The sequence below is a fragment of the Melanotaenia boesemani genome, chromosome 17, assembly GCF_017639745.1.
Source record: "Melanotaenia boesemani isolate fMelBoe1 chromosome 17, fMelBoe1.pri, whole genome shotgun sequence".
NCBI classification, from domain to species: domain Eukaryota; kingdom Metazoa; phylum Chordata; class Actinopteri; order Atheriniformes; family Melanotaeniidae; genus Melanotaenia; species Melanotaenia boesemani.
In genome coordinates, this window is record NC_055698.1 from 24,736,887 (window position 1) to 24,760,184 (window position 23,298).

The window sequence follows — 23,298 nt, forward strand, 5'->3', positions numbered from 1 at the left end:
ATAATTAATTGTGTCTTTTGTGGTCAGATGAGACCATCTTGAGTTTGGACTTAAAATAGGATTTTGAGTCCATGCTTAAATTGTCACCATACGTTGAGGTAGTAATTAGATAAACCTTTTTGCAGCATGAATTCCAGTGTGTGGGCTTATGTTCCAGTCAACTTTAGGACTTATGTGAAAGATGTGCATGTTTTATTCTTGCATTTTTGCTAATACTCATTACAAGTAAGTAAATAGTCAAGTTTTCACCACAATGTTAAATGAGTCTTTTATTGGAAGATGGTTAAAGCAAACAGTATCATGGGAGATTAAATACACCAAATATACACAACCAGAGACACAAATTAGTCATAGTCACAAATATATATTAAAAGTGTCACTGTTAAAAATACTTTTAAAACTATTAGATGAACTAACACTTTCTCTACCATGAATATGAACCAATCTCTTTAAGGTTTCAAGGTTGGTCTTTTCCTGCTGATGTGTCCTTGACTGCTCTTAGCTTTGTCTTTGGTTCATAATCTGTAAATATGGTCACTTTGACTGGCATATTTAAACAAGTTTTCTCTCTTTTTTCAACCAGTAGTGACAATATTTAGAGAGGGGAGTGAAGCAGAAGTTATACTTCAAACGTGATTGGACTAAAATTTGAATCTTTGTGGCCTAATGTCTGTTTAATTATGCCACCATCAGCACACCAGCCAGAAGCAGCAAATCAAACAAATGACACCGTCATGACTTGTAGGGAAAGGCTATTGATGTAGTATTTACTTAGAAAAATTGACATTTTTATTATGAAATGTATTGTTTAAGTGACTTGAAAAGAAAAATGCTGGAGAAAGAAAAATAAATGAAGACGTCTGCAGGGATGCCGGTCATGGCCACCAACATGTCTGTAGTACGATCTTTTTCCACAAGATACTCACTTCACTTCACACTTAAGACTAACACTGACCACAGTTCAGCTTTTGCTCTTTCTTTCTTTCTTTTGTCAGATGGAGGATCAGAAATACTTTTGATCCACTTAACAGTTAATAAATGAATAAATGAAGACAATATAGCTGTCTTACACTAAACACTAAATACAGAATTTTCTAAACTGAAATAAAAGTAAATAAATGCAACAGAGATGTTTTATATGAAATTACATTTTTGTAATAAAAATTCAGTAATCTAACTTAAATTAGCAAAATATAAAAGCACAAACTGAAAAGATATCAAACAGACAGCAGACCTACCACATGTTGGAAACAAACAACAATAAAAAAAACAAACTTTTTCAAAGTAGAATTAGATCTAAAAGTGTCACAGTGTCACAGACTGAATATAGCCTACTGTAATACAAAATGCAGCTAGGAATTGTTAGCCAAAAATGTTTTTGATCGGCAAAAAGCAGCTGTGTTATCATCATTAACATTAACAGTAGAAATTTAACTATAATCTAATAATATCTGCACAAACTGAAGATCTGAAAAAAGAGGATTGCTCCTGTTCAATAAAAGATGAAAGCTACTTTTAATTTGAGCATTATTGTTCCTGTTAAATCTTCTCCATCTTCAGCTACTGAGCAGACAAAGGAAATAAACATGTAAACTGGTTTGTTCACTTCTGAACAACAAACAGCTTCTAAGGTTTTAACTCAGTATACTCTTAGTATCTTATTTTTATTTGTGATTTAATTTCGTTTCTCTTTTTGTTGCAATGACAATAAAGTTCTATTCTATTATCTGGTGCTAAGCTAACAGTGGAAACAGTGCCCTCATGTGGCCATTTGTGGAACATGTCCTGATTAAGCTCTGTAATCTGTGTAGTTTGATCGTAAAATAAAAATTTTGGATTTAAAAAATGTGAACTCACTGTCTAAATGAATGATTTGATCCATAGATTCTTCAAATCAAACCTTTTTAGAGAAAAATGATAGAAACCCGGAACAGTTTCTCCAGGTTTTCACATCAGGAGCTTTTTTCTTCTGATACTGACCCACAACTGAATCATTAATTAATCTTTATGAAAAATTAAGAATTAGAAGAAAGAATAAAAGCAGACCAAACTGAAGATTATAATGTCCACTTTACAGAACAAATTTCTGTATCCAGAGTCTCATGCGTGCTCTGTGAGTGTACGGTAGATCTCACTGTGGTCTTGGCTGGCAGGATGGAGGCTCTCGTACGTTGAGTCTTCACATGCAGAGGGAGTGCAGTTCTCATAGACCATATTCTACAAACAAACATTGATTTGATCATAAAAAAATGCAACCTAAAACACTTGATGTGCGTTAGTAACCTTCCGCTCTGAACATCTCAGTCTCCCATGTTATTCATGTTTTCTGTTATCTGAATTCACTTTACTGTCTTATATCTTATAATATTATGTCTTATATTTATGGAAAACTGGAATCTGTTCCATTTCACAGTGACAGATTAATTTAATCTTTCCTGCAGCAAACTTTCAACAGAAAGCAAGGATTAAAAGAAAGAAATCACCTCCATGTTTGAGCCATCTGACCTTCCTCTATCCATCACACCTGTAAAACAAACAGTATTTTACTGTAGTACAATAAGATATCATTCACAGTATAGATGAGTCTGAAAGAATTAACTGCTGTAATTAACTGATAATAAAACAACTATGACATCAGTAAAGAAATGATGAAACTTGACAGACCAAAGACAGTGAGGGAAAATCAGAAACTTCAAATATTATTTCTTTGGTGGCAACTTTCAAACAGTAAGGCAACACAGCATCAAAGGAGAGCCACAAATACACACATAAGTTTACAAGAATTAAGAAATAAAAAAGGCAATGTAAACACACAGATCCAGTCCTGTCAAAGGCTACAGGTAGAAGTATGACATTGAGGGAAAGAATCAGTGTGGTTTCCATCCAGGTTATGAACGGTGGACCAGATGTTTATCATTACAGAGTTACTGGGAGGTTCGTTGGTGTTTGACCATCCAGTCTGACCACAATCCCAGACTGATTCAGTAGGGGTACTGTGGGAGTATGCAGTACCAGAGTCGTTGTGGAGTATTGAGTATGTGTTTACCCAAAATAAGAACTGTGTCTGGATCATCGTTGCAACATCAAGCTCTTTTCTATGCATGTAGGACTCTGCTAGGGCAGCTCATTGTCACAAATCCTGTTTGTTGACTTCATGGACAGTACCTTTAGGTGTAGCATTGGGTAGGCTGTCTGGATTGCGGGTTCAGGTTCTCATCTCTGCTTTATGCAGTTGATGATTCTGTTGACTTCTTCCAGCCATGACTTTCAGCTTGTACTGACACTTGACTGTAAAGTTGTTAAATTAAGCTCCTATCAGTCTGAGAACATGGTCCTCAGATTAAAAATTGCATGAGTACTCCATCACAGTCAGGAATAAGACCCTGCCTAACGTGGAGAAGCTCAAGGTTTTCAGGGTCTTGTTCACAAATTCTGGAATTTGCAGCAGGAAATGGACAGAAGGATTTTATCAGCAGTAATAAAGCTGTTGAAATAGCATGTTGTTGTAAAGGAGAAACTGAGAACAAAAATTCAGCTTTCGATTTACTTTTCTGACTTTGTTCCAACCCTAACCTATGATCTTGACAGTTTGGTAGACACCTAAAGATAAGCTAAGTGGTGTGGATATCTGATAGAATGCCTCCAGATTGCCTCCTGTTGGAACTTAGGAGGATATTCAAGATCATGTTTCCACCGAGACACCCTAGAGGGATGATGTATAGTTCTTAAAAACACTACAATCTCATATGGGGAGTTGAGAAGTGGCAATGAGGAAAGGGATGTTTAGATTTCCCTCCTGAAACAGTTGCCCACATGACCAAATGAATGGATGATCTTTTCTATGTAATGCTGCACTTTTTCTCATTAAGTTAAAGTCATCAATAACTTTTTTTTAGCCAAAACGAATAAATGTATATTGGTTTTCTCAACATGGATAGGGGGATATTATGAACCCAGGCTCTCTTGAAAAATAAAAAATATATATTCCTGTTTGAATATGAGAAAGCTTTACATCTATGTAGTCAAATTTGGAGTCAAATTTGACTTTACTCACCTCGTGATTTAAATATGCACCTGCGGGTAAAGTAGATGATGATGATGATAATGATCAAGAAGATAAGACAACTCATTCCAACCAGGAAACTATGACGAAAGTGGATGACTAAAAAAAAAAACAAAAGACAGAAAAATAACACAAAGTAAGAGTATCAGCACAGTAAACTTGAACGTGAAACATCATACCTGTAAACATTTACTTTTATTTTGATATCTTAATTTAGTCTTAAATTATTTGTAGCTGTTAGGAAAACTTTAATTAAACTTGCTGTCTTTAGGTAGACAGTTGTGGGTAGTGCTCGCCTTCCAATAGCTGCCTTCTTTTAATCAGCAGGACAACTCAAACCAGATTATTCCATTCATTTTTATATGCACATTTAAATAGAGTTAATATCCATCTTAGTCTTCATCTGCTCCAGCTACAGCAGACAAATAATAATTCAAGTAGGGTATGTAGGAAAAAAAATTCTTACTCTTTGATTAAGCTAAGATAAATGTTTCTATTCAGTGTTTATATTAACTTATTTATACCAGATGTTTAAATGTACAGATGTGAAAGTGTTAGCCATCTCCTAAAAAAGCAGAATATCAAACTATTACCTACTTGTATTATTTTCTGTGTAGATTAGTGACTTCATGTTTCTTACCTTCATCTGATTTCTCATTTTTGGTCACATTTAAATAAATAACTGGTTTTCCATCACAGAAGTACAGTCCGAAGTCATCACGCTCAACATTTCTTATAGTCAGTGTCTTGTCCACAGTGGAAACATGTCGACTTATTTGTTGTTGTTTTCCAGCGATTTCTCTGCTCCATGTTGGATCGTGTGATCCTTCAACATCAGGAGGACATTTCAGAGAAATGTTACTCCTTTCTTTAACGTTCTGTATCTTTATTCCTTCAAATAACAAAAGATACAGAATAAGAACCAGATTAAAAGTTGTATAACGTCATAAAACATAGTAAACTTTTCTCATGTTTGATAAACTAAGTGACCAGGTGACATTAAAAAGAGCATCTGTTTTGTTTTGTTATAGCATTTAACAAGTTGTTTTCCTCTTTGACAACAAACTTAATCCTAAATTTATAATAGCATAATTTCAAGCATGTCTTCTCTAAGTAAGATTTCTGTACAGGAATAATTATATGTTTTAAGTATGCAGCTAAATAATTAAATAAACTAACCAATACAGTATTAACTTGTTCTAAAGGCCTGTGATTGATTAAATATAAACCTGTTTAATTCTATAATAACTAATCTGAGAGCACTGATAGATTTATACACTGTCCAAAGTTTATAAGGGATTATTTTACAGTTTCTGTTATTGATTCATTTGGTTTGAAGATGTAAAAATGTATAATATGTCAACCTGCAAAACACCACTCAATAGATTTTCTTTAAAAATGAATCAATAGGTAGGTCTGTTAGATGCACTACTGTGTATCAGACTGCTGGTGGCTCACAATAAAAGGTCCATTAGTTATTACAAAGGGAATCCAATATTACAAACAAATCGCTGTCCATGTCAGGCAGATCTGATTGGATTTTAAAGTGTAGTTTGCATTATTTTATTGCAGACAAATAAAGAGAAAACAGAAAGACTAGTAAAATCTGAATTTACCTGATGGGATCACTGTCAGCTCCACAGCTGGTTGATTATTACACAAGTATCTTCCAGAGTCTGAGACATTAATTCGGAAAATGAACAGTGACTTGTCTATTAATGTACTGTAATGCTTCTGTGGGTCCTTTATATGTTTTATGGTTTTGTCATCAACATGTGTAAGTATGTCAACTTTAGGTCCAGGATTCTCTCTGCTCCATGTCACGCTACCCTTCCCAGAGTGAGGACAATGTAGAGTGATTTGTTTCTTCTCCTCAGCTACGTCATAAATTAACTCTGCAAAATGAACATTTTTTCATTGATTATAAAATCCCTGAACCTTCAGAAACATTGGGTATAAACATTCATAAAACACCTTATAACCACATTTTTACACCAACTGCAGATGTACCTTTATGCAGAAAAAATCCCTTCTTCCCAGTTCATTGTATTATGTAGCTGCATTAATTAAAACGACTGAACTTCTGAGCTTAGAGATTAATGTAATTTCACTGGATCTTAACCCCGACCTGAGCTGGCCTTTAAACAGGGTGCAGTTGTTGTGCTCACATGTTTCCGGGTTAAACTGACAAAATATAACTGAAGCCTTTCAGCAACAAAGATCCTGTTTGAATTTACTAAAAAATAAAAACACAATAACATTTTTATCAGCTGTTATTATCATATGTTACTGAGTATTTACTGCTGATCTTTGTTGCATGTAGCTGAATATTTTTGACACTTAGGGATCACACTGGTCCTCAAGACCCACTTCCCTGCAGGTTTTAGATGTTGCAACACAACTAATTCTAATTAAAAATTTGTACGACAGCTTCTCATCAAGATGCTCTTGACCCATTAATTTGAGTCAGGTGTGTTGCAGCAGGGAAACATCTAAAACCAGGAAAGTGAGCTTTAGGTACCAGGGTTGATAATCATCATTTTGGTCAATCTAAGCAATTAGTTTTATAAATTACTACAAGCCATTTCCCTACATATAACATTTCATTCCAGATATGAATTTTTTTTACAGAAAGAGAACTTATTCCAACCAGGGAACTATGAAGAAGGTGGCTGTCTAAAAACAAAACAAAAGACAGAAGAATAACACAAAGTAAGAGTATCAGCACGGTTAACTTGAACGTGAAACAGCATACCTGTCAACATTTATTTTTATTCTGCCTTTTGTAAATTATTTGTGGCTGTAAGGAAAATTTTAATTGAACTTTCTGCTCTCACTTAAAGATCCGAGCAAATGTACGACATCACAGGACTGTTTGGGCTACCCCTGTTTCTGATGGACGGACCTGAAGAAGCCTCTGACTGAGCACACCCTGTTGTTTCATCACTAAGTTGTTCAGAGTGTGCAGAATCGTCCATTGCATTCTGCCACAACATGAGAACTGAGATGATGACTGGACAAGTAAAGTTATGATGCTTTATTACTTTTACTGCTAATAGATTTTATAATTTTGTTCTCTATTGCGTCATATATGTACATGTAATTTCTATTTGTACAAGTATTTCTGTTCTGAGCAGCTGCCTGTCTCAGCTAGGACACTCTAGCAAGAGAAAAAGTAAACCTTAAGACAAATACTGACAAATAAGATACATATGATCCCTACCTAAGGTCGACACACATTTGTCTAAGTGACCAGCTGTGTATATTCCTCCCAGTCTAATGCAGCTTATAAGATGGATATAAACTAACTCCGACTGTCTCAGCTTCTCTGTGCTCAGTCCAGCTTTCGAGACTGTGTAGCATTTTCTGATTTTAACCTAAAGTCTGTCAGTCTGTCAATAAACCTAAACCAGATTATTCCATTGTTTTTGTCATATGTATGTTTAAATAGAGTTAATATCCATCTTAGTCTTCATCTGCTCCAGCTACAGCAGAAAAATAGCAGGTGGTGGTTCTCTGTCAGTAAAATAAATGAAGAACGGTACGTAACAAAAAAATTCTTACTCTTTGATTTAGCTAAGATAAATGTTTCTATTCAGTGTTTATATTAACTTATTTATACCAGATGTTTAAATGTACAGATGTGAAAGTGTTAGCCATCTCCTAAAAAAGCAGACTATCAAACTATTACCTACTTGTATTATTTTCTGTGTAGATTAGTGACTTCATGTTTCTTACCTTCATCTGACTTCTCATTTTTGGTCACATTTAAATAAATAACTGGTTTTCCATCACAGAAGTACAGTCCAAAGTCATCACGCTCAACATTTCTTATAGTCAGTGTCTTGTCCACAGCGGAAACATGTCGACTTATTTGTCGTTGTTTTCCAGCGATTTCTCTGCTCCATGTTGGATCGTGTGATCCTTCAACATCAGGAGGACATTTCAGAGAAATTTTACTCCTTTCTGTAACGTTCTGTATCTCTATTCCTGCAAATAACAAAAGATACAGAATAAAAACCAAAATTACAAGTTGTATAACGTCATAAAACATTGTAAACTTTTCTCATGTTTGATAAACTAAGTAACCAGGTGACATTAAAAAGAGCATCTATTTTGTTTTGTTATAGCATTTAATGAGTTGTTTTCCTCTTTGACAATAAACTTAAAGCTGTATTTATACTGGCATAATTTCATGTCTTCTCTAAGTAAGACTTCTGTACAGGATTGATTATCTTTTTAGTATGCAGCTGAAAGATTAAATAAACTAACCAATACACTATTAACTTGTTCTAATCACTGTCCTCAGTAGCCCTGAAACTCTGGAATGGTCTCCCTCTTTATGTGAGGTCTGCCAGAACCTTAAATGATTTAAAATCTCTTTTAAAAACGTGACTGGGATTTCAAAATGTAGTTTGCATTGTTTTATTAATATTTCTTCAGTCAGAAATCAGCAAACATCTAGCGGAGAAAAAAAGAGAAAATAAAAACAGAAAGACTAGTTAAGTCTGATTTTACCTGATGGGATCACTGTCAGCTCCACAGCTGGTTGATTATTACATAAGTATCTTCCAGAGTCTGAGACATTAATTCTGAAAATGAACAGTGACTTGTCTGCTGTTGTACTGTAATGTTTCTGTGGGTCCTTTATATGTTTTATGGTTTTATCACCATCACATGTAAGTATGTCAACTTTAGATCCAGGATTCTCTCTGCTCCATGTCACTTTACCCTTCCCAGAGTGTGGACAACGTAGAGTGATGTGCTTCTTCTCCTCAGCTACGTCATAAATTAAATCTGCAAAATGAACATTTTTTCACTTATTATAAAATCCCTGAACCTTCAGAAACATTGGGTATAAACATTCATAAAACACCTTATAATCACATTTTTACACCAACTGCAGATGTACCTTTATGCAGAAAAAATCCCTTCTTCCCAGTTCATTGTATTATGTAGCTGCATTAATTAAAATGACTGAACTTCTGAGTTTAGAGATTAATGTAATTTCACTGGATCTTAACCCCGACCTGAGCTGGCCTTTAAACAGGGTGCAGTTGTTGTGCTCACATGTTTCTGGGTTAAACTGACAAAATATAACTGAAGCCTTTCAGCAACAAAGATCCTGTTTGAATTTACTAAAAAATTAAGACACAGTAACATTTTTATCAGCTGTTATTATCATATGTTACTGAGCATTTACTGCTGATCTTTGTTGCATGCAGCTGAATATTTTTGACACTTAGGGATCACACTGGTCCTCAAGACCCACTTCCCTGCAGGTTTTAGATGTTGCAACACAACTAATTCTAATTAAAAATTTGTACAACAGCTTGTCATCAAGATGCTCTTGACCCATTAATTTGAGTCAGGTGTGTTGCAGCAGGGAAACATCTAAAACCAGGAAAGTGAGCTTTTAGGGTTGATCATGATGAATGATGATCATCATTTTGGTCAATTAGTCTTATAAATGACTATAAGCCATTTGCCTACATATACCATTATTTTTACAGAAAGAGAAAAGTTCAACAGTGTTTTGATTAATTTCTTTCAAATAAACTCTGAAATCCCATTTAAACAAACTTCTCTCACTTACGTCCTGTTAAAATTAAGATTGTAATTATTAAATTACAAGATTAACTTGAAAAATTCTCACCTGCAGTGATAGTCTGCAGAGCAAAAGCCAGGAGGTAGCAGATGTTCGTCCTCATGATGGCAGTGACTGAACTATCTGACAGCAATGCTAACCACAGTTTTTATTTGACACAGAAACAGGAACTCTACAGTCTGGGTGTGGACACATTTCCTTGTGAACTTAAAAAAATACAGCATCAGTGACTCAAGCTTTCTGACTGTACAAACTAAATGCAATAAGTTCCTGATCTGAGTTATATACGTAGGTGGAAGCAGACAAGTTCGTGAACGTCTTCACGGACCCGAATAATCAGTTTACTCGGCCACTCTTACCCGGTGGCCTTTTCCACTCACATGAAATCGGGACTTTGGTGATTCATCAGAGAGAAACAGTTTTATTCAGCTGGTCCCCAGCTGAAGGTCAAACAGCAAAATAATAAAATGAGGAATAGAAGACTTAGTGACACCACTTTCTGCCAGTTTTCAGACAAAGCCCACATACCGCAACAAGCTTATTTCCCAAACAACTGTTGCCATCTAGCAGGTCGAAAACCAGTCTCAACTCTGCCATATCCGAGTTCTGGGAAGAAAGTGGTCAGTCTGACCTCACATACGCATGAAAACTGTAACTTCAGTATTCTGTAGAATGAGAACACGCAATATGAAAAAGTAGAAGTGAATGGATTAACAATAATAAATTAATAAAGAAACTGAATATACATTATTATTCATGATTATGATTATTATGAGTATATATGAGTGATTACCATATGCAGCTAAATTTCTTTCACACACTAAACACTAAATACATAATTTTCTAAACTGAAATAAAAGTAAATAAACGCAACAGAGATATTTTATATAAAATTACATTTTTGTAATAAAAATTCAGTAATCTAAATTAAATTAGCAAAATGTAAAAGCACAAACTGAAAAGATATCAAACAGACAGCAGACCTACCACATGTTGGAAACAAACAACAATAAAAAACAGACTTTTTCAAAGTAGAATTAGATCTAAAAGTGTCACAGTGTCACAGACTGAATATAGCCTACTGTAATACAAAATGCAGCTAGGAATTGTTAGCCAAAAATGTTTTTGATCAGCAAAAAGCAGCTGTATTATCATCTTTAACATTAACAGTAGAAATTTAACTATAATCTAGTAATATCTGCACAAACTGAAGAACCGTGGAAACAGTACCCTCATGTGGTCATTTGTGGAACATGTCCTGATTAAGCTCTGTAATCTATGTAATTTGATCGTAAAATAAAAATTTTTGGATTTAAAAAATGTGAACTCACTGTCTAAATGAAATGCCAAACTGCAATTTGGGATTTTATCCATAGATTCTTCAAATCAAACCTTTTTAGAGAAAAATGATAGAAACCCGAAACAGTTTCTCCAGGTTTTTACATCAGGAGCTTTTTTCTTCTGATACTGACCCACAACTGAAACATTAATTAATCTTTATGAAAAATTAAGAATTAGAAGAAAGAATAAAAGCAGACCAAACTGAAGATTATAATGTCCACTTTACAGAACAAATTTCTGTATCCAGAGTCTCATGCGTGCTCTGTGAGTGTACAGTAGATCTGGTTGTGGTCTTGGCTGGCAGGATTGAGGCTCTCGTACGTTGAGTCTTCACATGCAGAGGGAGTGCAGTTCTCATAGACCATATTCTACATACAAACATTGATTTGATCATTAAAAAAATGCAACCTAAAACACATGATGTGCGTTAGTAACATGGTGGTAAATACCCACAACCTTCCGCTCTGAACATCTCAGTCTCCCATGTTATTCATGTTTTCTGTTATCTGAATTCACTTTACTGTCTTATATCTTATAATATTATGTCTTATATTTATGGAAAACTGGAATCTGTTCCATTTCACAGTGACAGATTAATTTAATCTTTCCTGCAGCAAACTTTCAACAGAAAGCAAGGATTAAAAGAAAGAAATCACCTCCATGTTTGAGCCATCTGACCTTCCTCTATCCATCACACCTGTAAAACAAACAGTATTTTACTGTAGTACAGTGAGATATCACTCACAGTCTAGATGAGTCTGAAAGAATTAACTGCTGTAATTACTCTAATAAAAAAACAACTATGACATCAGTAAAGAAATGATGAAACTTGACAGACCAAAGACAGTGAGGGAAAATCAGAAACTTCAAATATTATTTCTTCGGTGGCAACTTTCAAACAGTAAGGCAACACAGCATCAAAGGAGAGCCACAAATACACACATAAGTTTATGTAGCAGGACACACGGATGTTATGTGTTTCATTGATTGCCGTATGTGTTGGTCGGCTAATTACTGAGCAGGCCGATGATATAAAAGGCAAGCAGGGCGTGCAGGCTGCCTCTAGCTGCCTCTTGCTTCCTGGGGGCTGGGTTACGTCAGTTCCTGGTATCCGTAATTTCCCCCTCTTGGATGGTGCAGGTAGGGTAGCAGCCGCTGCTGCAAATTGGTTGTTTGTCCCTCCAGTGCTGCTCACTCTGGTTATTGTTGCAGAGACTCACCGGGTATTGCTGCAGGGTGCACTCTTCATCAAGCCCCCGGATCCGTTAGGCTGAGGCTGCAGGCTGCATAACTAGTCGGGGATTCCTTTTATACACAGCGGCGTGATAACCCGCCGCCTGACGCTAAGCTGCAGAGGATAAAGCGGGTCGGTGAAGGAGTAACTGAGAACAAAAATTGAGCTTTCGATTTACTTGTCTGACTTTGTTCCAACCCTAACCTATGATCTTGACAGTTTGGTAGACACCTAAAGATAAGCTAAGTGGTGTGGATATGTGATAGAATGCCTCCAGATTGCCTCTTGTTGGAACTTAGGAGGATATTCAAGATCATGTTTCCACTGAGACACCCTAGAGGGATGATGTATAGTTCTTAAAAACACCTTACAATGTCATGAGATGTTTGGATGTTTGGATTTTCCTCCTGAGACAGTTGCTCACATGACTGAATCCTGAATGTAGAAGTGGATGGATGGATGGATGGATAGATGGAAGGATGGATGTCCTGGACATATGAAGTCTTCCCCCCCATTCTTCAATGAAAAAAATCAAATAAAGAAACAAGCAAAACAGCATTTTCAAACTTTGATCCTGCCTGTGTTTCGGGTCTTAGTCAGTGTGTGAAGCCAGGTGAAGTGTCTTGCCCAAGGACAAAACAACAAATTGACAAGGATGAAGCTGGATTCAACAAGTCAAGATTCAAACTCCAGTTATTAGATGACCTGCACAGAGTCACTGGCCTCCCACATAAATGTGGTTTTATGAAACATAACACTGAAATGGAGAAGAACAGACATTACAAAATCCATAGAGGAAAAAAAAATAAAGTACTTACTTGATGTGGTGACTGAAGAGAGAGGATTTCCAGCTGTTAAAGACAAAGTTAAAACATAAAATTAAAAATTAAATATTAAAACACAGCAATAAAGTCAGAAGAAGCCCTGACAAAAATGTGGAGACACTAAAGGTGGATTATTTTTACACTTGAAAAACGTTTTCTCAGCCTATTTAGTTTTAGTGGGGTACGGGATTACTACACACTCCCTGTGTATAATCACGTATTTTAGTACCCTGCAAATACACCAGAAGTTTAAAAGTTTTACTGTATAGTTTATGTTAAAGTCTCTTTCGATTGACTTTAGGAGACATTAGACACTGAATCTGTGAACACAAAAAAAAAGAATTCATTCTTGGCTCCCAAAATGTCATTTTGACCATTTTTGGCTCCACCTTTGGAAACACCTCCTGTTGATACAGACTGCATCAGTTTGTGTCTTTATGTTAGTTGTTAAGAAGTGTTTGTTTTAAAGCAGGGAACTATATCTACAGCTAACTCGTGTAAAAGCTGTGTGAGCAACAGTTTTGATTCAACATTGTTCATTTTGTTTGATGAACAAAGATTACACAACTGCTCATGATGGGCAGTTTTGATACTTGCTGATCAACAAAGATAATTCAACAGTTCCACCTCTTGCACGTGATTTTAATTTCTAAAATTACACATTTTGGATTCAAAAACTGCAGATACAAAATATATAGTTTCTTTTTTTAAAATCCTAATGAAGAAAGGGATTGTTTTTTAATAAAATGCGCCATATGTTCTCTGGCAGGATATAAAACACAATCTGGGAGTGATGAGGACAAATGTTATATAGAGACTTACCTTGCTGTTTTTGTCGTCTCTTTAAGTAAAGCACTAATCCTGTAACAACACAAATCGCTACCAAGAGCACCACAATTACAACACCGCTAATGACAGCTCCCCTTCCACCATCATCAATGTGACCTAAAACAGAAAATATGCATATTTACTATAAAGCTACAGGGAATTATTTATTATAATCATTCCTTACTATGCCTTACTATGCTATGAAGGACTTCAGAATATATTTGAGACACTTTGTGAATTAAAAAAATTGGTAAAAGTTTAGATACATTAAGAACATTGCAAGTGGCACGATGGAACACTTAGATGTACAACTGGATAACTTCTTATTACCCAAAAGACACTGCCAATGTGCTACCCTCCAGTTTTAGAAATACAAGCTGATAGATACATGATTTATATACAGGTATGTAAAAGACACTGACTTCTCTGTCGCAACTTTTTGTCTCACCTCTGTCAGATCTCTCATCTTTGGTCACATTTAAATATATAACTGGTTTTCCATCACAGTGGTACAGTCCGAAGTCACCATGCTGAACATTTCTTATAGTCAGCTTCTTGTCCAAGGTAGAAGCATTAGGACTGATGTGTTGTTGTTTTCCAGCAATTTCTCTGCTCCATGTTGGAACATGTGAGCCATCAAATTCATGGTGACATTTCAGAGAGATGGTACTCCTCTCTGCAACGTTCTGTATCTTTGTTCCTGTAAATAATGAACAAACAGCGCAAATCAAAATATATGTGGCACAATGTAAAAAACATCATAAGTATATGTATATAGTATTTTTTTCTCCAATATAAACTTTAAATTACTTGGATTGGTTGACACACGACAATTTCCTCATATTATTACTGATTTGAGAGCAGAGATAAATTCCTACATTGTCCCAGTGTTATAGGTTAGTATTTTATATATTCTGTGTACAGTCTCTGCTAGCAAATGTAGAGATAAAGAACATTAAAAGATTTTAACAAGTTTAAAACCAATCATTATTTTTTTCATTCAAAATTAAACTATACAATATCATAAAAGAAAGAAAAAAGATAAGTGAGAAAAATAAGTTACTATCTATGCTAGTTAGGTAGGGATGGGTTTTTAAATGGTACTGTAATTTTAGAATCATGTTTACATTTGGAAAATGCCAATCTTTCTCATCACAATTCCTCAAAGATATTTAGCAAAGATATTATTTAAAAAAGAAAAAGGATAATAATAACAAAACAAAACAAAACAAAAAAAATTATCAAACTTGAAGTTACCTGATGGGATCACTGTCAGCTCCACAGCTGGTTGATAATTACACAAGTATCTTCCAGAGTCTGCAACATTAACTCTGATAATAAACAGTGACCTGACTGATGGCCTATAATGTTGCAATGCATCCTTAATGCGTATTTTGCACATGTTAATATAACATATAAATATGTCAACTGTATTTCCATTAATCTCTCTGCTCCATTTCACAACATTATCATACACAGACTGAGGACAATGCAGAGTCATGTCCTTCTCTTCCTCAGCAACATCATGGATTAAATCTGCAAAATGAACATTTTTTTTAATTAGAATTAGAAATCAGGCCATCAGTGTGAGAGTGTATTATCATTGTGTTTTTCTGTAAACAGGTTTTCATGCTAAACATAGGTGCAGCTTTTAGCACAGAGATACTATTGTTTAGATCTTAACATACAGCTCAGACACATATCCTGGGTTCATTGGGATCATACACCCTCGCCCAGGTGACCCAGCCAGGATTGATCAAGCCCTGTCTTATGTTTGAGTAGCAAGTGTAGTCCACGGATCCCCCCAGCTTGAGCCACAGCCATCTTGACGCATTTCCAGCAGTGTCTTTGGTGTTCTTGATGGCTTTCTTGATGTGCAGTCCATTCACCACGAGCATTATTCAGCACTTTGGTCAACAGTGTTGTGTTTAAAGTGCTTTATAAATAAATTGGATTGGATCTTGAGGGCCCCAAATTCTGTGCACCCTACCGCAATGAGGTTGCACCGAGTCCTGCACCCCTACTTCTGCATTCGCCTGCCAGTTCCTTGTACTTGGCCCTCTTCTTCTCAAAGGCCTCCTCCATCTGGTCTTCCCAGGGAACAGTCAACTCCAGCAGGATCACTTGTTGTTTCCAACACCAGGACAATGTCTGGCATGAGTATGGTTGCTGCGATGTTGCAGGAATTTGAGCCTTCAGTTTCCAGTTCTGTGGACTTTCCAGTCCTTATCTTATCTTATCTTATCTTATCTTATCTTATCTTATCTTATCTTATCTTATCTTATCTGCCTTTCCTTTTTCTGGGCCTTGTGGATTTCCCCCGAGTCCTGCTCGTCCAGATGCCACTGTCCCCACCAGCTCGCTGTGTTGCTGCCATGACTCAACCTGGTCTACTGCTTCCTGGGCCTTCCACTTCTTATAGGTTTTGACCTCAACTAGAATCTCTGTGCAGAGCCCATTCTCGGGTCACCAAAGGAAATCACAATTAATTATTGTATTTTCTCATTTCAGTTTCTGCATGAGTGACTTTTTAATTAAGTTCTGAGCCCAGGGGTTAAAAAAAGAAAAAGCTGACTGAATATTTTGGAGTGTTGGTCAAATAAAATATGTTTTCAACACATTATTAAAATTTAAGAATAAACAAACACAAGTAGGTCTAATCTGTTAAATTATTAACAATGCATTGTGACAGAATCTACTCATTTTCACTTCATTTACACCATTACTTGACTTCCTTGAGATTATTTCTGTTCTGAGACTTCATGTTTAAGTTTCATTAAATCATGATAATGTAATTAAGTCTTACTTAAGTCTATCACAGGATTAACTCAAAAAGGTTCTTACTTGCAGTGACATAAGAACCCAGAACAAAAGCCAGCAGGCAGGAGAAGATTTTTAATTTCATTCTGACAGACTGAAATGTGTAAACAGAGTGACCACAGTTAATATCTGATCTAAGAACAGGAACATTTTTCTGGGTGTATATGTAAGTCATCCCACATCACATCTTCTGTTTGAGTAATGCTTCCTGTTTACTTGAATCATCCTGAAAACATACAGTACAGTCAAAAGTTTGGACATGCATACTCAAAGCTAATGGGTGGAGATGTCCAAACCTTTGACTGACACTGTATTTCAGCACTTATATGATCCTCCAGTTATTCAGGATCATAATTCAGGCATATAAAACCATGCTGTTCTTATTGTAGTAAATATTAACATTGTATCCGTTTTTAACCCTTTATTTTCTACACTGCAGAAAATATTTTCCCTCCAGACACTGTAATGACTTTTTTCAACTGCAAGAAGATATTTTTTTTCTTCTTCTATCAGTGACTGTAAGTACTGTGAATACTGGGGAAATTAACTTATATTCCATCCTTGACAGATAAGTAATCAGTCGAGAACGGTCTTCCATTTGAAAAGAAAGACTCACCGTTCTTTTAACCCATACATTTTCTGTAAAGCCACACCGCTTCAGCTCTACATCATTTAAATTCTACATATCAGCACCACATTGTTCTTGTACAATAAGGCTGGTGAACAAATAATTATCATCTTTTTAGCCTATATAGCTCTGCTGTTACAGAGTTCCAACAACTTCATATCAATAATCAATAACAAACGAGTAATCCAGACCCAGATTGCAGCAAAAAATCCGCACTTGTTGGTGGCCAGTTGTGCAGTTAGACCTTAATATAAATAAAGTCAACACATGCAACCTTAGAAAGACATCATAATCATGGTTCATTTCATCATAGAAAAAGCCAGTTCCTGTTGACCAGGATGACTAAAGTATCTGAAATACTGAGGTTAAGAGTGTATCTGTGTCCATTACAACACAAGAAAGAGGAACAGATGAGACAGGAAGCAAATGTGTCCATCTACCACAGTTCTCTTCACAGTTCTGTTGATGCATGTTTATGTATATGTAGGCTATACACACAGTGGCATTAGCTGAAGTTGTGTTGGCAGTAAAGCAGTATCTGTAGTATCTGAGCCGCAAAATACAGAACACGATAAACAGGTGGTACCACATTATTAGCTGAACATAAATCGATACCCACACTGGTACCGATATAGATCAATTCTAGTGTGATAACATTGAAATTTTAACACTAATCCTTTAACACTATCTGTAACACTTGAAAACAATTGGAATCTTCAAAAAACTACAAATATATAAAATATTAAAACACTAAAAACTATTTCTTTTGATATGTAATCACTTTACTAATAACAGCTATGTTTGTTTATTTCTTGTTTTAGATTGAGTCATTTATACCTGCTCTGGGTCTACATACGTAGTAGCTGACATATTTGTGCCACCATTTTTACTGCAGTATCTCAGCATGGACCAATCTCTGTGTGTGAACTGCTTTTGTTTGATAGGAGCTAGAACTCCATTTGGGATTACTATAATTACTATTTACCTGTAGTGCAGTCATAGGCAAACATGTTAATGGTTGGAAGAATAATGGCCATCATCTATTCAAAACTGCACTTTTGAAGTAATTTCTAAGCCCATCTTTATCACTAAATATCAGTAATGTTTACACACTGTACCTGTAAGACGCTGTATATATATATTTGTTTTTTTTTTTCATAGTATAGATGACATCTGCAGCACTCAGTTCCGATCACTGCTAGCTAAGTCATCTAAACTAAAACCCATTCGCGATCTCATTCAATGCAGCAGCTGCTAATTATATACTCCTCACCTGTAAGTCACTTAAGAAAAAACATTTGCTTATTCAGTGTAATGTAATTACCACACACACACACACACACACACAAACACAGCACTGATAAACAGCTGGTATCACCCTCAGTGAGGGATACTGTCTGTAATGTGGTGAATGGTTAAATTAAGTATAGTTTAACTTTTGTAGACCTACACTTTTTAACACACAGTGATTAATGTGAAATCTTTTACTTGCTTGCAGCAGTATCTTCACACTTTTTACGTACATTTAAATGACCTATATACTGTATGTTTTCCTCCACTAAGTTTTTCAAAGAAATGGAGAAACATATTGTCATTCAACCACAGATTTATTTCTCATTGTTGTTGGCCAAGTATAACACGGGTGGTTTCTTAGAATGTCATTGATAAGATCACAAGGTTTTGTGGTTCTTTGTAGAAACCAGTCACTTGTTTGCTGGTTTTCAGAGGTCTGGCTCATCATTTGAGTGTGTGCTTGTTTGTCTTAGCAGTAATTGTAAGCTGCACAGTGAAAAAAGTGTGAAATTTTTTGTAACTTGTATTTTGAACTGTTAATGCACACAAAGATGCAGTGTGTAAGTATGTGTGTGTATGTAATTACTGACATCTAGTGGTAAGGATGGACATAGAAATTACTTCAAATGCCATACTCTGTTGTAAACGGAAGGTGGCATCAGTGACCCAAATTCTTCAAGACAAGTCTGTGACTGGATCCAGTGATCTCAGGTGCAGTGTAACTACTGAAAAATTCTATACATTTGTTCTTTCTCCTTCTATGCGCCTTTTACTTATCCCAAACTTTGCCTAGTAACTATCAAACTGTTGGATAAAAAATAATCTCAGACTTTAACTCAGGAACGACAGACCAGAACAGAATCTGGGTAAAGTAAAATTTACTTGCAAGGAGATCAATTCAACACAAAGACAGAGACAAGCTGTGGACAATGTACAGTCAGGTGTGAACCGAATGTGAGTCAAATGTAACTGAGGATACAATTGTTCAGCACCAGTGTTAAAACTGCATTATTTTCTTAGTAAGGTCATGTTCAGCTTTCCCATGAGAAAAATGCGCTATGTATCTACTGACAATATACTCACACACAGACGCAGCTACACTATAAGACTACAGAATATGATTCACAAAATATGCTTGCAAAGGTCTTAAGAAGAAAACAATTATAACTATGAAACAACAAATTTTATTTCTTCTGACACAAACACAGCCGATACTGCTGTTTTAAAGCTCAGAGGGTCTTTATTTCATGCACAGTTTGTCCATTCAGAGGCACCACAGTAAAAGTGGCGGCTGCCATGTATGGGGACCCGTGACAAGATGATTTACATGGCTAATATAATAATGGAAGATATAACATAGAGTAACAACAAAATTGTTATTTTAGCAAAGTGATTTATTACTAATAGAAACTGTTTTATTATAATGATATATTACATTGTTCCTCTATTCTATCTAAAATGCAGCACCGCTTTATTAATAATAATAAAATACATTTAATTAAAGCCTTTTTACATAACTCAGTAAAATTAGTTATGGTGCATTCTGCTGTTATTAGCAGTTTGTATTATTTGGACTTCTTAAGGATGTGTGCTGATCATATTTCAGCCTTGTTTCTGTGTGATGAAGAATTAAAGATCCATTTCAGCTTCTGCTGCATGACGCTGCTGTTTCTCAATCTGATGAACTGCAAAGAAAAAATTTAAAAAATGATGTTACGATAATGTATCATTTACACGTCACCTAGTTTAAATTTAAAAACAAGTTAACCCTGATATCAATAAATAATAGCTTTGTTGAGCCCTCTATCAGAATATAGCACAATGCAGGACTACTAAACATTTTAGGGTGATGCACCTTTTCTGTTGGTAACACAAATTATGATCGTCATGGTGATTATGAAGAGCAGTCCAATCACCATACAAACACTCATTTGCCAAAGATCAGCAGATCTGGAAGCTGGAGGAGAAGGAAAAATTTATGATTAGACAACGTATCACAAAGATATTTATAAGATAGACAGTAAAATGCTAAACTTGAAGTTTCAGATCAGCAGAATCCTGTAATGTCATAATACTGTCTTTTTTATGTTGTCTAAAGTTGTGTCTAAGGCCCAAATTTTTCTCATACGTTGTTGGCATTAATTGCAGTATTATTATTTTTATATTTGTTGTTAATGATTTTGCTTTTAATTTTGCTTAAAATTGAATCTATTTTTGCCTTACCAGTTGATGGCAGCACAGTTGGTTCTGGAGTAGTTTCGGCCCACTGAGTGAAACAGAAATAAAATCTATTACAAGTTAGAAAATACCTTTTCTATTAACTTAAACAATAAATTTTATTTTAAAAGCAAACTATGCTAATTTAAAAGAAGAAATTATCATTTGTAACTAAAATTAAACATCAGAAAAAACAGCAGGACCACATTAGTTGTTTATTAAAGGATAAGCAACTACTTTATCACAAATTAAACCACTTCAATGTGACAAATACTGTGTTTCAAAAAGTCTTAATTTAGGGTATGGCACAATGAGAAACATCTCATGTAGGGAAGAAAAGTTATTTAAAATACCACAAAAAGCAGCAAATTAAATGGACACTGGTTAGGTGGTTCACAGCATGCAAATAACAAACAATGCTTCTGTCCACATTGATGAAACAAATGGAACGTATCACCTGCATCATTCAGAAAATTTAATGTATTAAATGAATAAATACAACACTGACAAGTTATAGCTTTTCTTTTTATTTAAAAAACATCAAGAACATTACCCAATTCCCACTTCCATCGTTTTCATGCTCGTACTTATCATTTGGGATTGTAGTTGGCTCGAAAAGTCCTTGATCTGCAAATATTCCATGACAATCAGTTTTTGTATATACAGAAACTGCCATATGAGTTCTGTGTGGAATTACAATTTACATTTAAATGGTTAATTAAAGGAGCATTTTAGTTTCATTGTGTACATATAAATACACTGAAAGAAAACATTATAAAGGGTGAAGTAAATGATTAGTCTTCAGAAACATCTATCTAAAGTATTTGCCTGCCTGCGGTGTGATGATTTGCAGCATATCTAACTGCTTCTCAGCCACTTAAATCAGTAAGATTCTTTTTAAAATTATACATTTTGCTCAGAGATGCAATGAGAGGGCATTTACTTTGACCATTTGATTACTTGCATTTAAAATCTGTGTGTCATCCTTTGTTTATAGAGCACTTTTCATCCATGAACGCAGCACAAATTACCTTCATAATAATGAATTTATTGATATGAAATATTCTTACCTATAAATCCCAGTACAAAGGCTAACAGATAGCTGTAGATAAGCATCCGCATGGTGATACTGACAGATTTTGTCCTCAGAATAACATCACTTCATCTTCTATATGAACTGAGAAGAGGAACAAACATTCATATTCAAGAGGTTTATTTGTCACATGCTCTGTTATATATGTACAACATACAATGCAATGTTAAGTGAATCACTCTCCAGCCTCTAAGTACATAATGAAAGAACAGAAAGGTAACTAAATAAGTAGTGATAATAAAAAGTTAAAATAGGTACAAGATAAGAGTAAAAATACAAGCAAAATATAAAATAGATGTTTAACAAGTGTTTTTAGAATGTATAAAGTATATACATGTAATAAATAAAAACTTAAACAGAATAAGTTTGTAAACATATGGTAAGTACACTGGTGTGATGATGTTTCACTGGATGTGACCCTATCGAGTATGTCACTTAATCAGCGGAAAATATTGTTGTGCAGAACTGTGACTTTACTGAAATGTAATCAACATTAAAGCAGCTGTAAGTGTAGCCAAGTCTTATACATTCAGCATCCACTATATTAGGTCCACCTATTCCACCGTTTGTTCATACAAATTAATCAGCCAGTCGATTAATTACTCAATCAATGTGCTTTATAATGCATTTTATGCACAAACATATTGCTAAACAAAGTGATAAAAAACACCAACAAAGAAACCATCTTATCCCTTAGACCTCATAGACCTCCTCTCCATAAGATTTTGTCTCCACCTTAGGAATAAATAAGAAACCAGTCCCTAACGACCTGAAGGCCCTGGGAGGCTTGTAAACCTAAAGCAAGTTGGATAAATACTCAGGATTAAAACCCTTCAGAGCTTTAAAAACTAATTAAATTATTTTAAGATCAATTCGAAAGCACACAGGAAGCCAGTCACAAGATCACACCTCAGTGCATTTATACATATAGACATGAGATTCTTTGCTGAAGTTGAAACCGAGCATCAGAATGGGGAAGTGATTTACAGAATGGGGAAGATTTTAGTGTCTAAGGCCTGACTGTTACTTTACAAATACAAACTCCGAAGTTATTTCCAAATATTCATTTACAGCTGCAAAATCTTTATGGCTTTATATTGAGCCTACACAGAAGGTCCAATGCAGCTGTCTGGTCAAAAATACCTTGTTGATGTCAGTGGTCAGAGAAGAATGGGTACACTGGTTTGGTATGTTAGAAAGGCAATAACTCAAATAACCACAGGTTACAACCACAGCATGCAGAATACCATCTTTGAACATGTCTGCCCTTAAAGCATGTTTACTTCCTTAATAATATGCAGTTGAAGAGACAGAAGTATGGGGTGAATGCATGTTGTGTGTTTTTTAAA

At 35.2% G+C, this 23,298-nt stretch overlaps 2 protein-coding genes across 2 annotated transcripts in view; both read right to left on the reverse strand.

The window, feature by feature from the left end:
• LOC121628318 overlaps positions 1-9,799 on the reverse strand; it is a 28,645-nt gene extending 18,846 nt beyond the window's left edge. The window contains exons 1-5 of the mRNA XM_041967338.1: positions 9,720-9,799; positions 8,582-8,860; positions 7,802-8,053; positions 5,680-5,958; positions 4,704-4,955 (exon numbers count right to left, since the gene is read on the reverse strand). Of these exons, the coding sequence (XP_041823272.1) occupies positions 4,704-4,955; positions 5,680-5,958; positions 7,802-8,053; positions 8,582-8,860; positions 9,720-9,774 (1,117 nt within the window). The 5' untranslated portion in view covers positions 9,775-9,799. The remainder of the gene's footprint in view (positions 1-4,703; positions 4,956-5,679; positions 5,959-7,801; positions 8,054-8,581; positions 8,861-9,719) is intronic.
• Positions 9,800-11,165: 1,366 nt separating this feature from the next.
• On the reverse strand, positions 11,166-15,983 carry LOC121656371. Its single transcript, XM_042011422.1, has 7 exons — positions 15,923-15,983; positions 15,156-15,182; positions 14,347-14,598; positions 13,893-14,015; positions 13,065-13,097; positions 11,669-11,709; positions 11,166-11,380 (listed from the first exon to the last, which is right to left on the reverse strand). Exons 1-7 carry the CDS (start codon positions 15,981-15,983, stop codon positions 11,264-11,266), a joined length of 654 nt encoding a protein of 217 aa, XP_041867356.1. The 3' UTR covers positions 11,166-11,263.
• Positions 15,984-23,298: the final 7,315 nt, after the last annotated feature.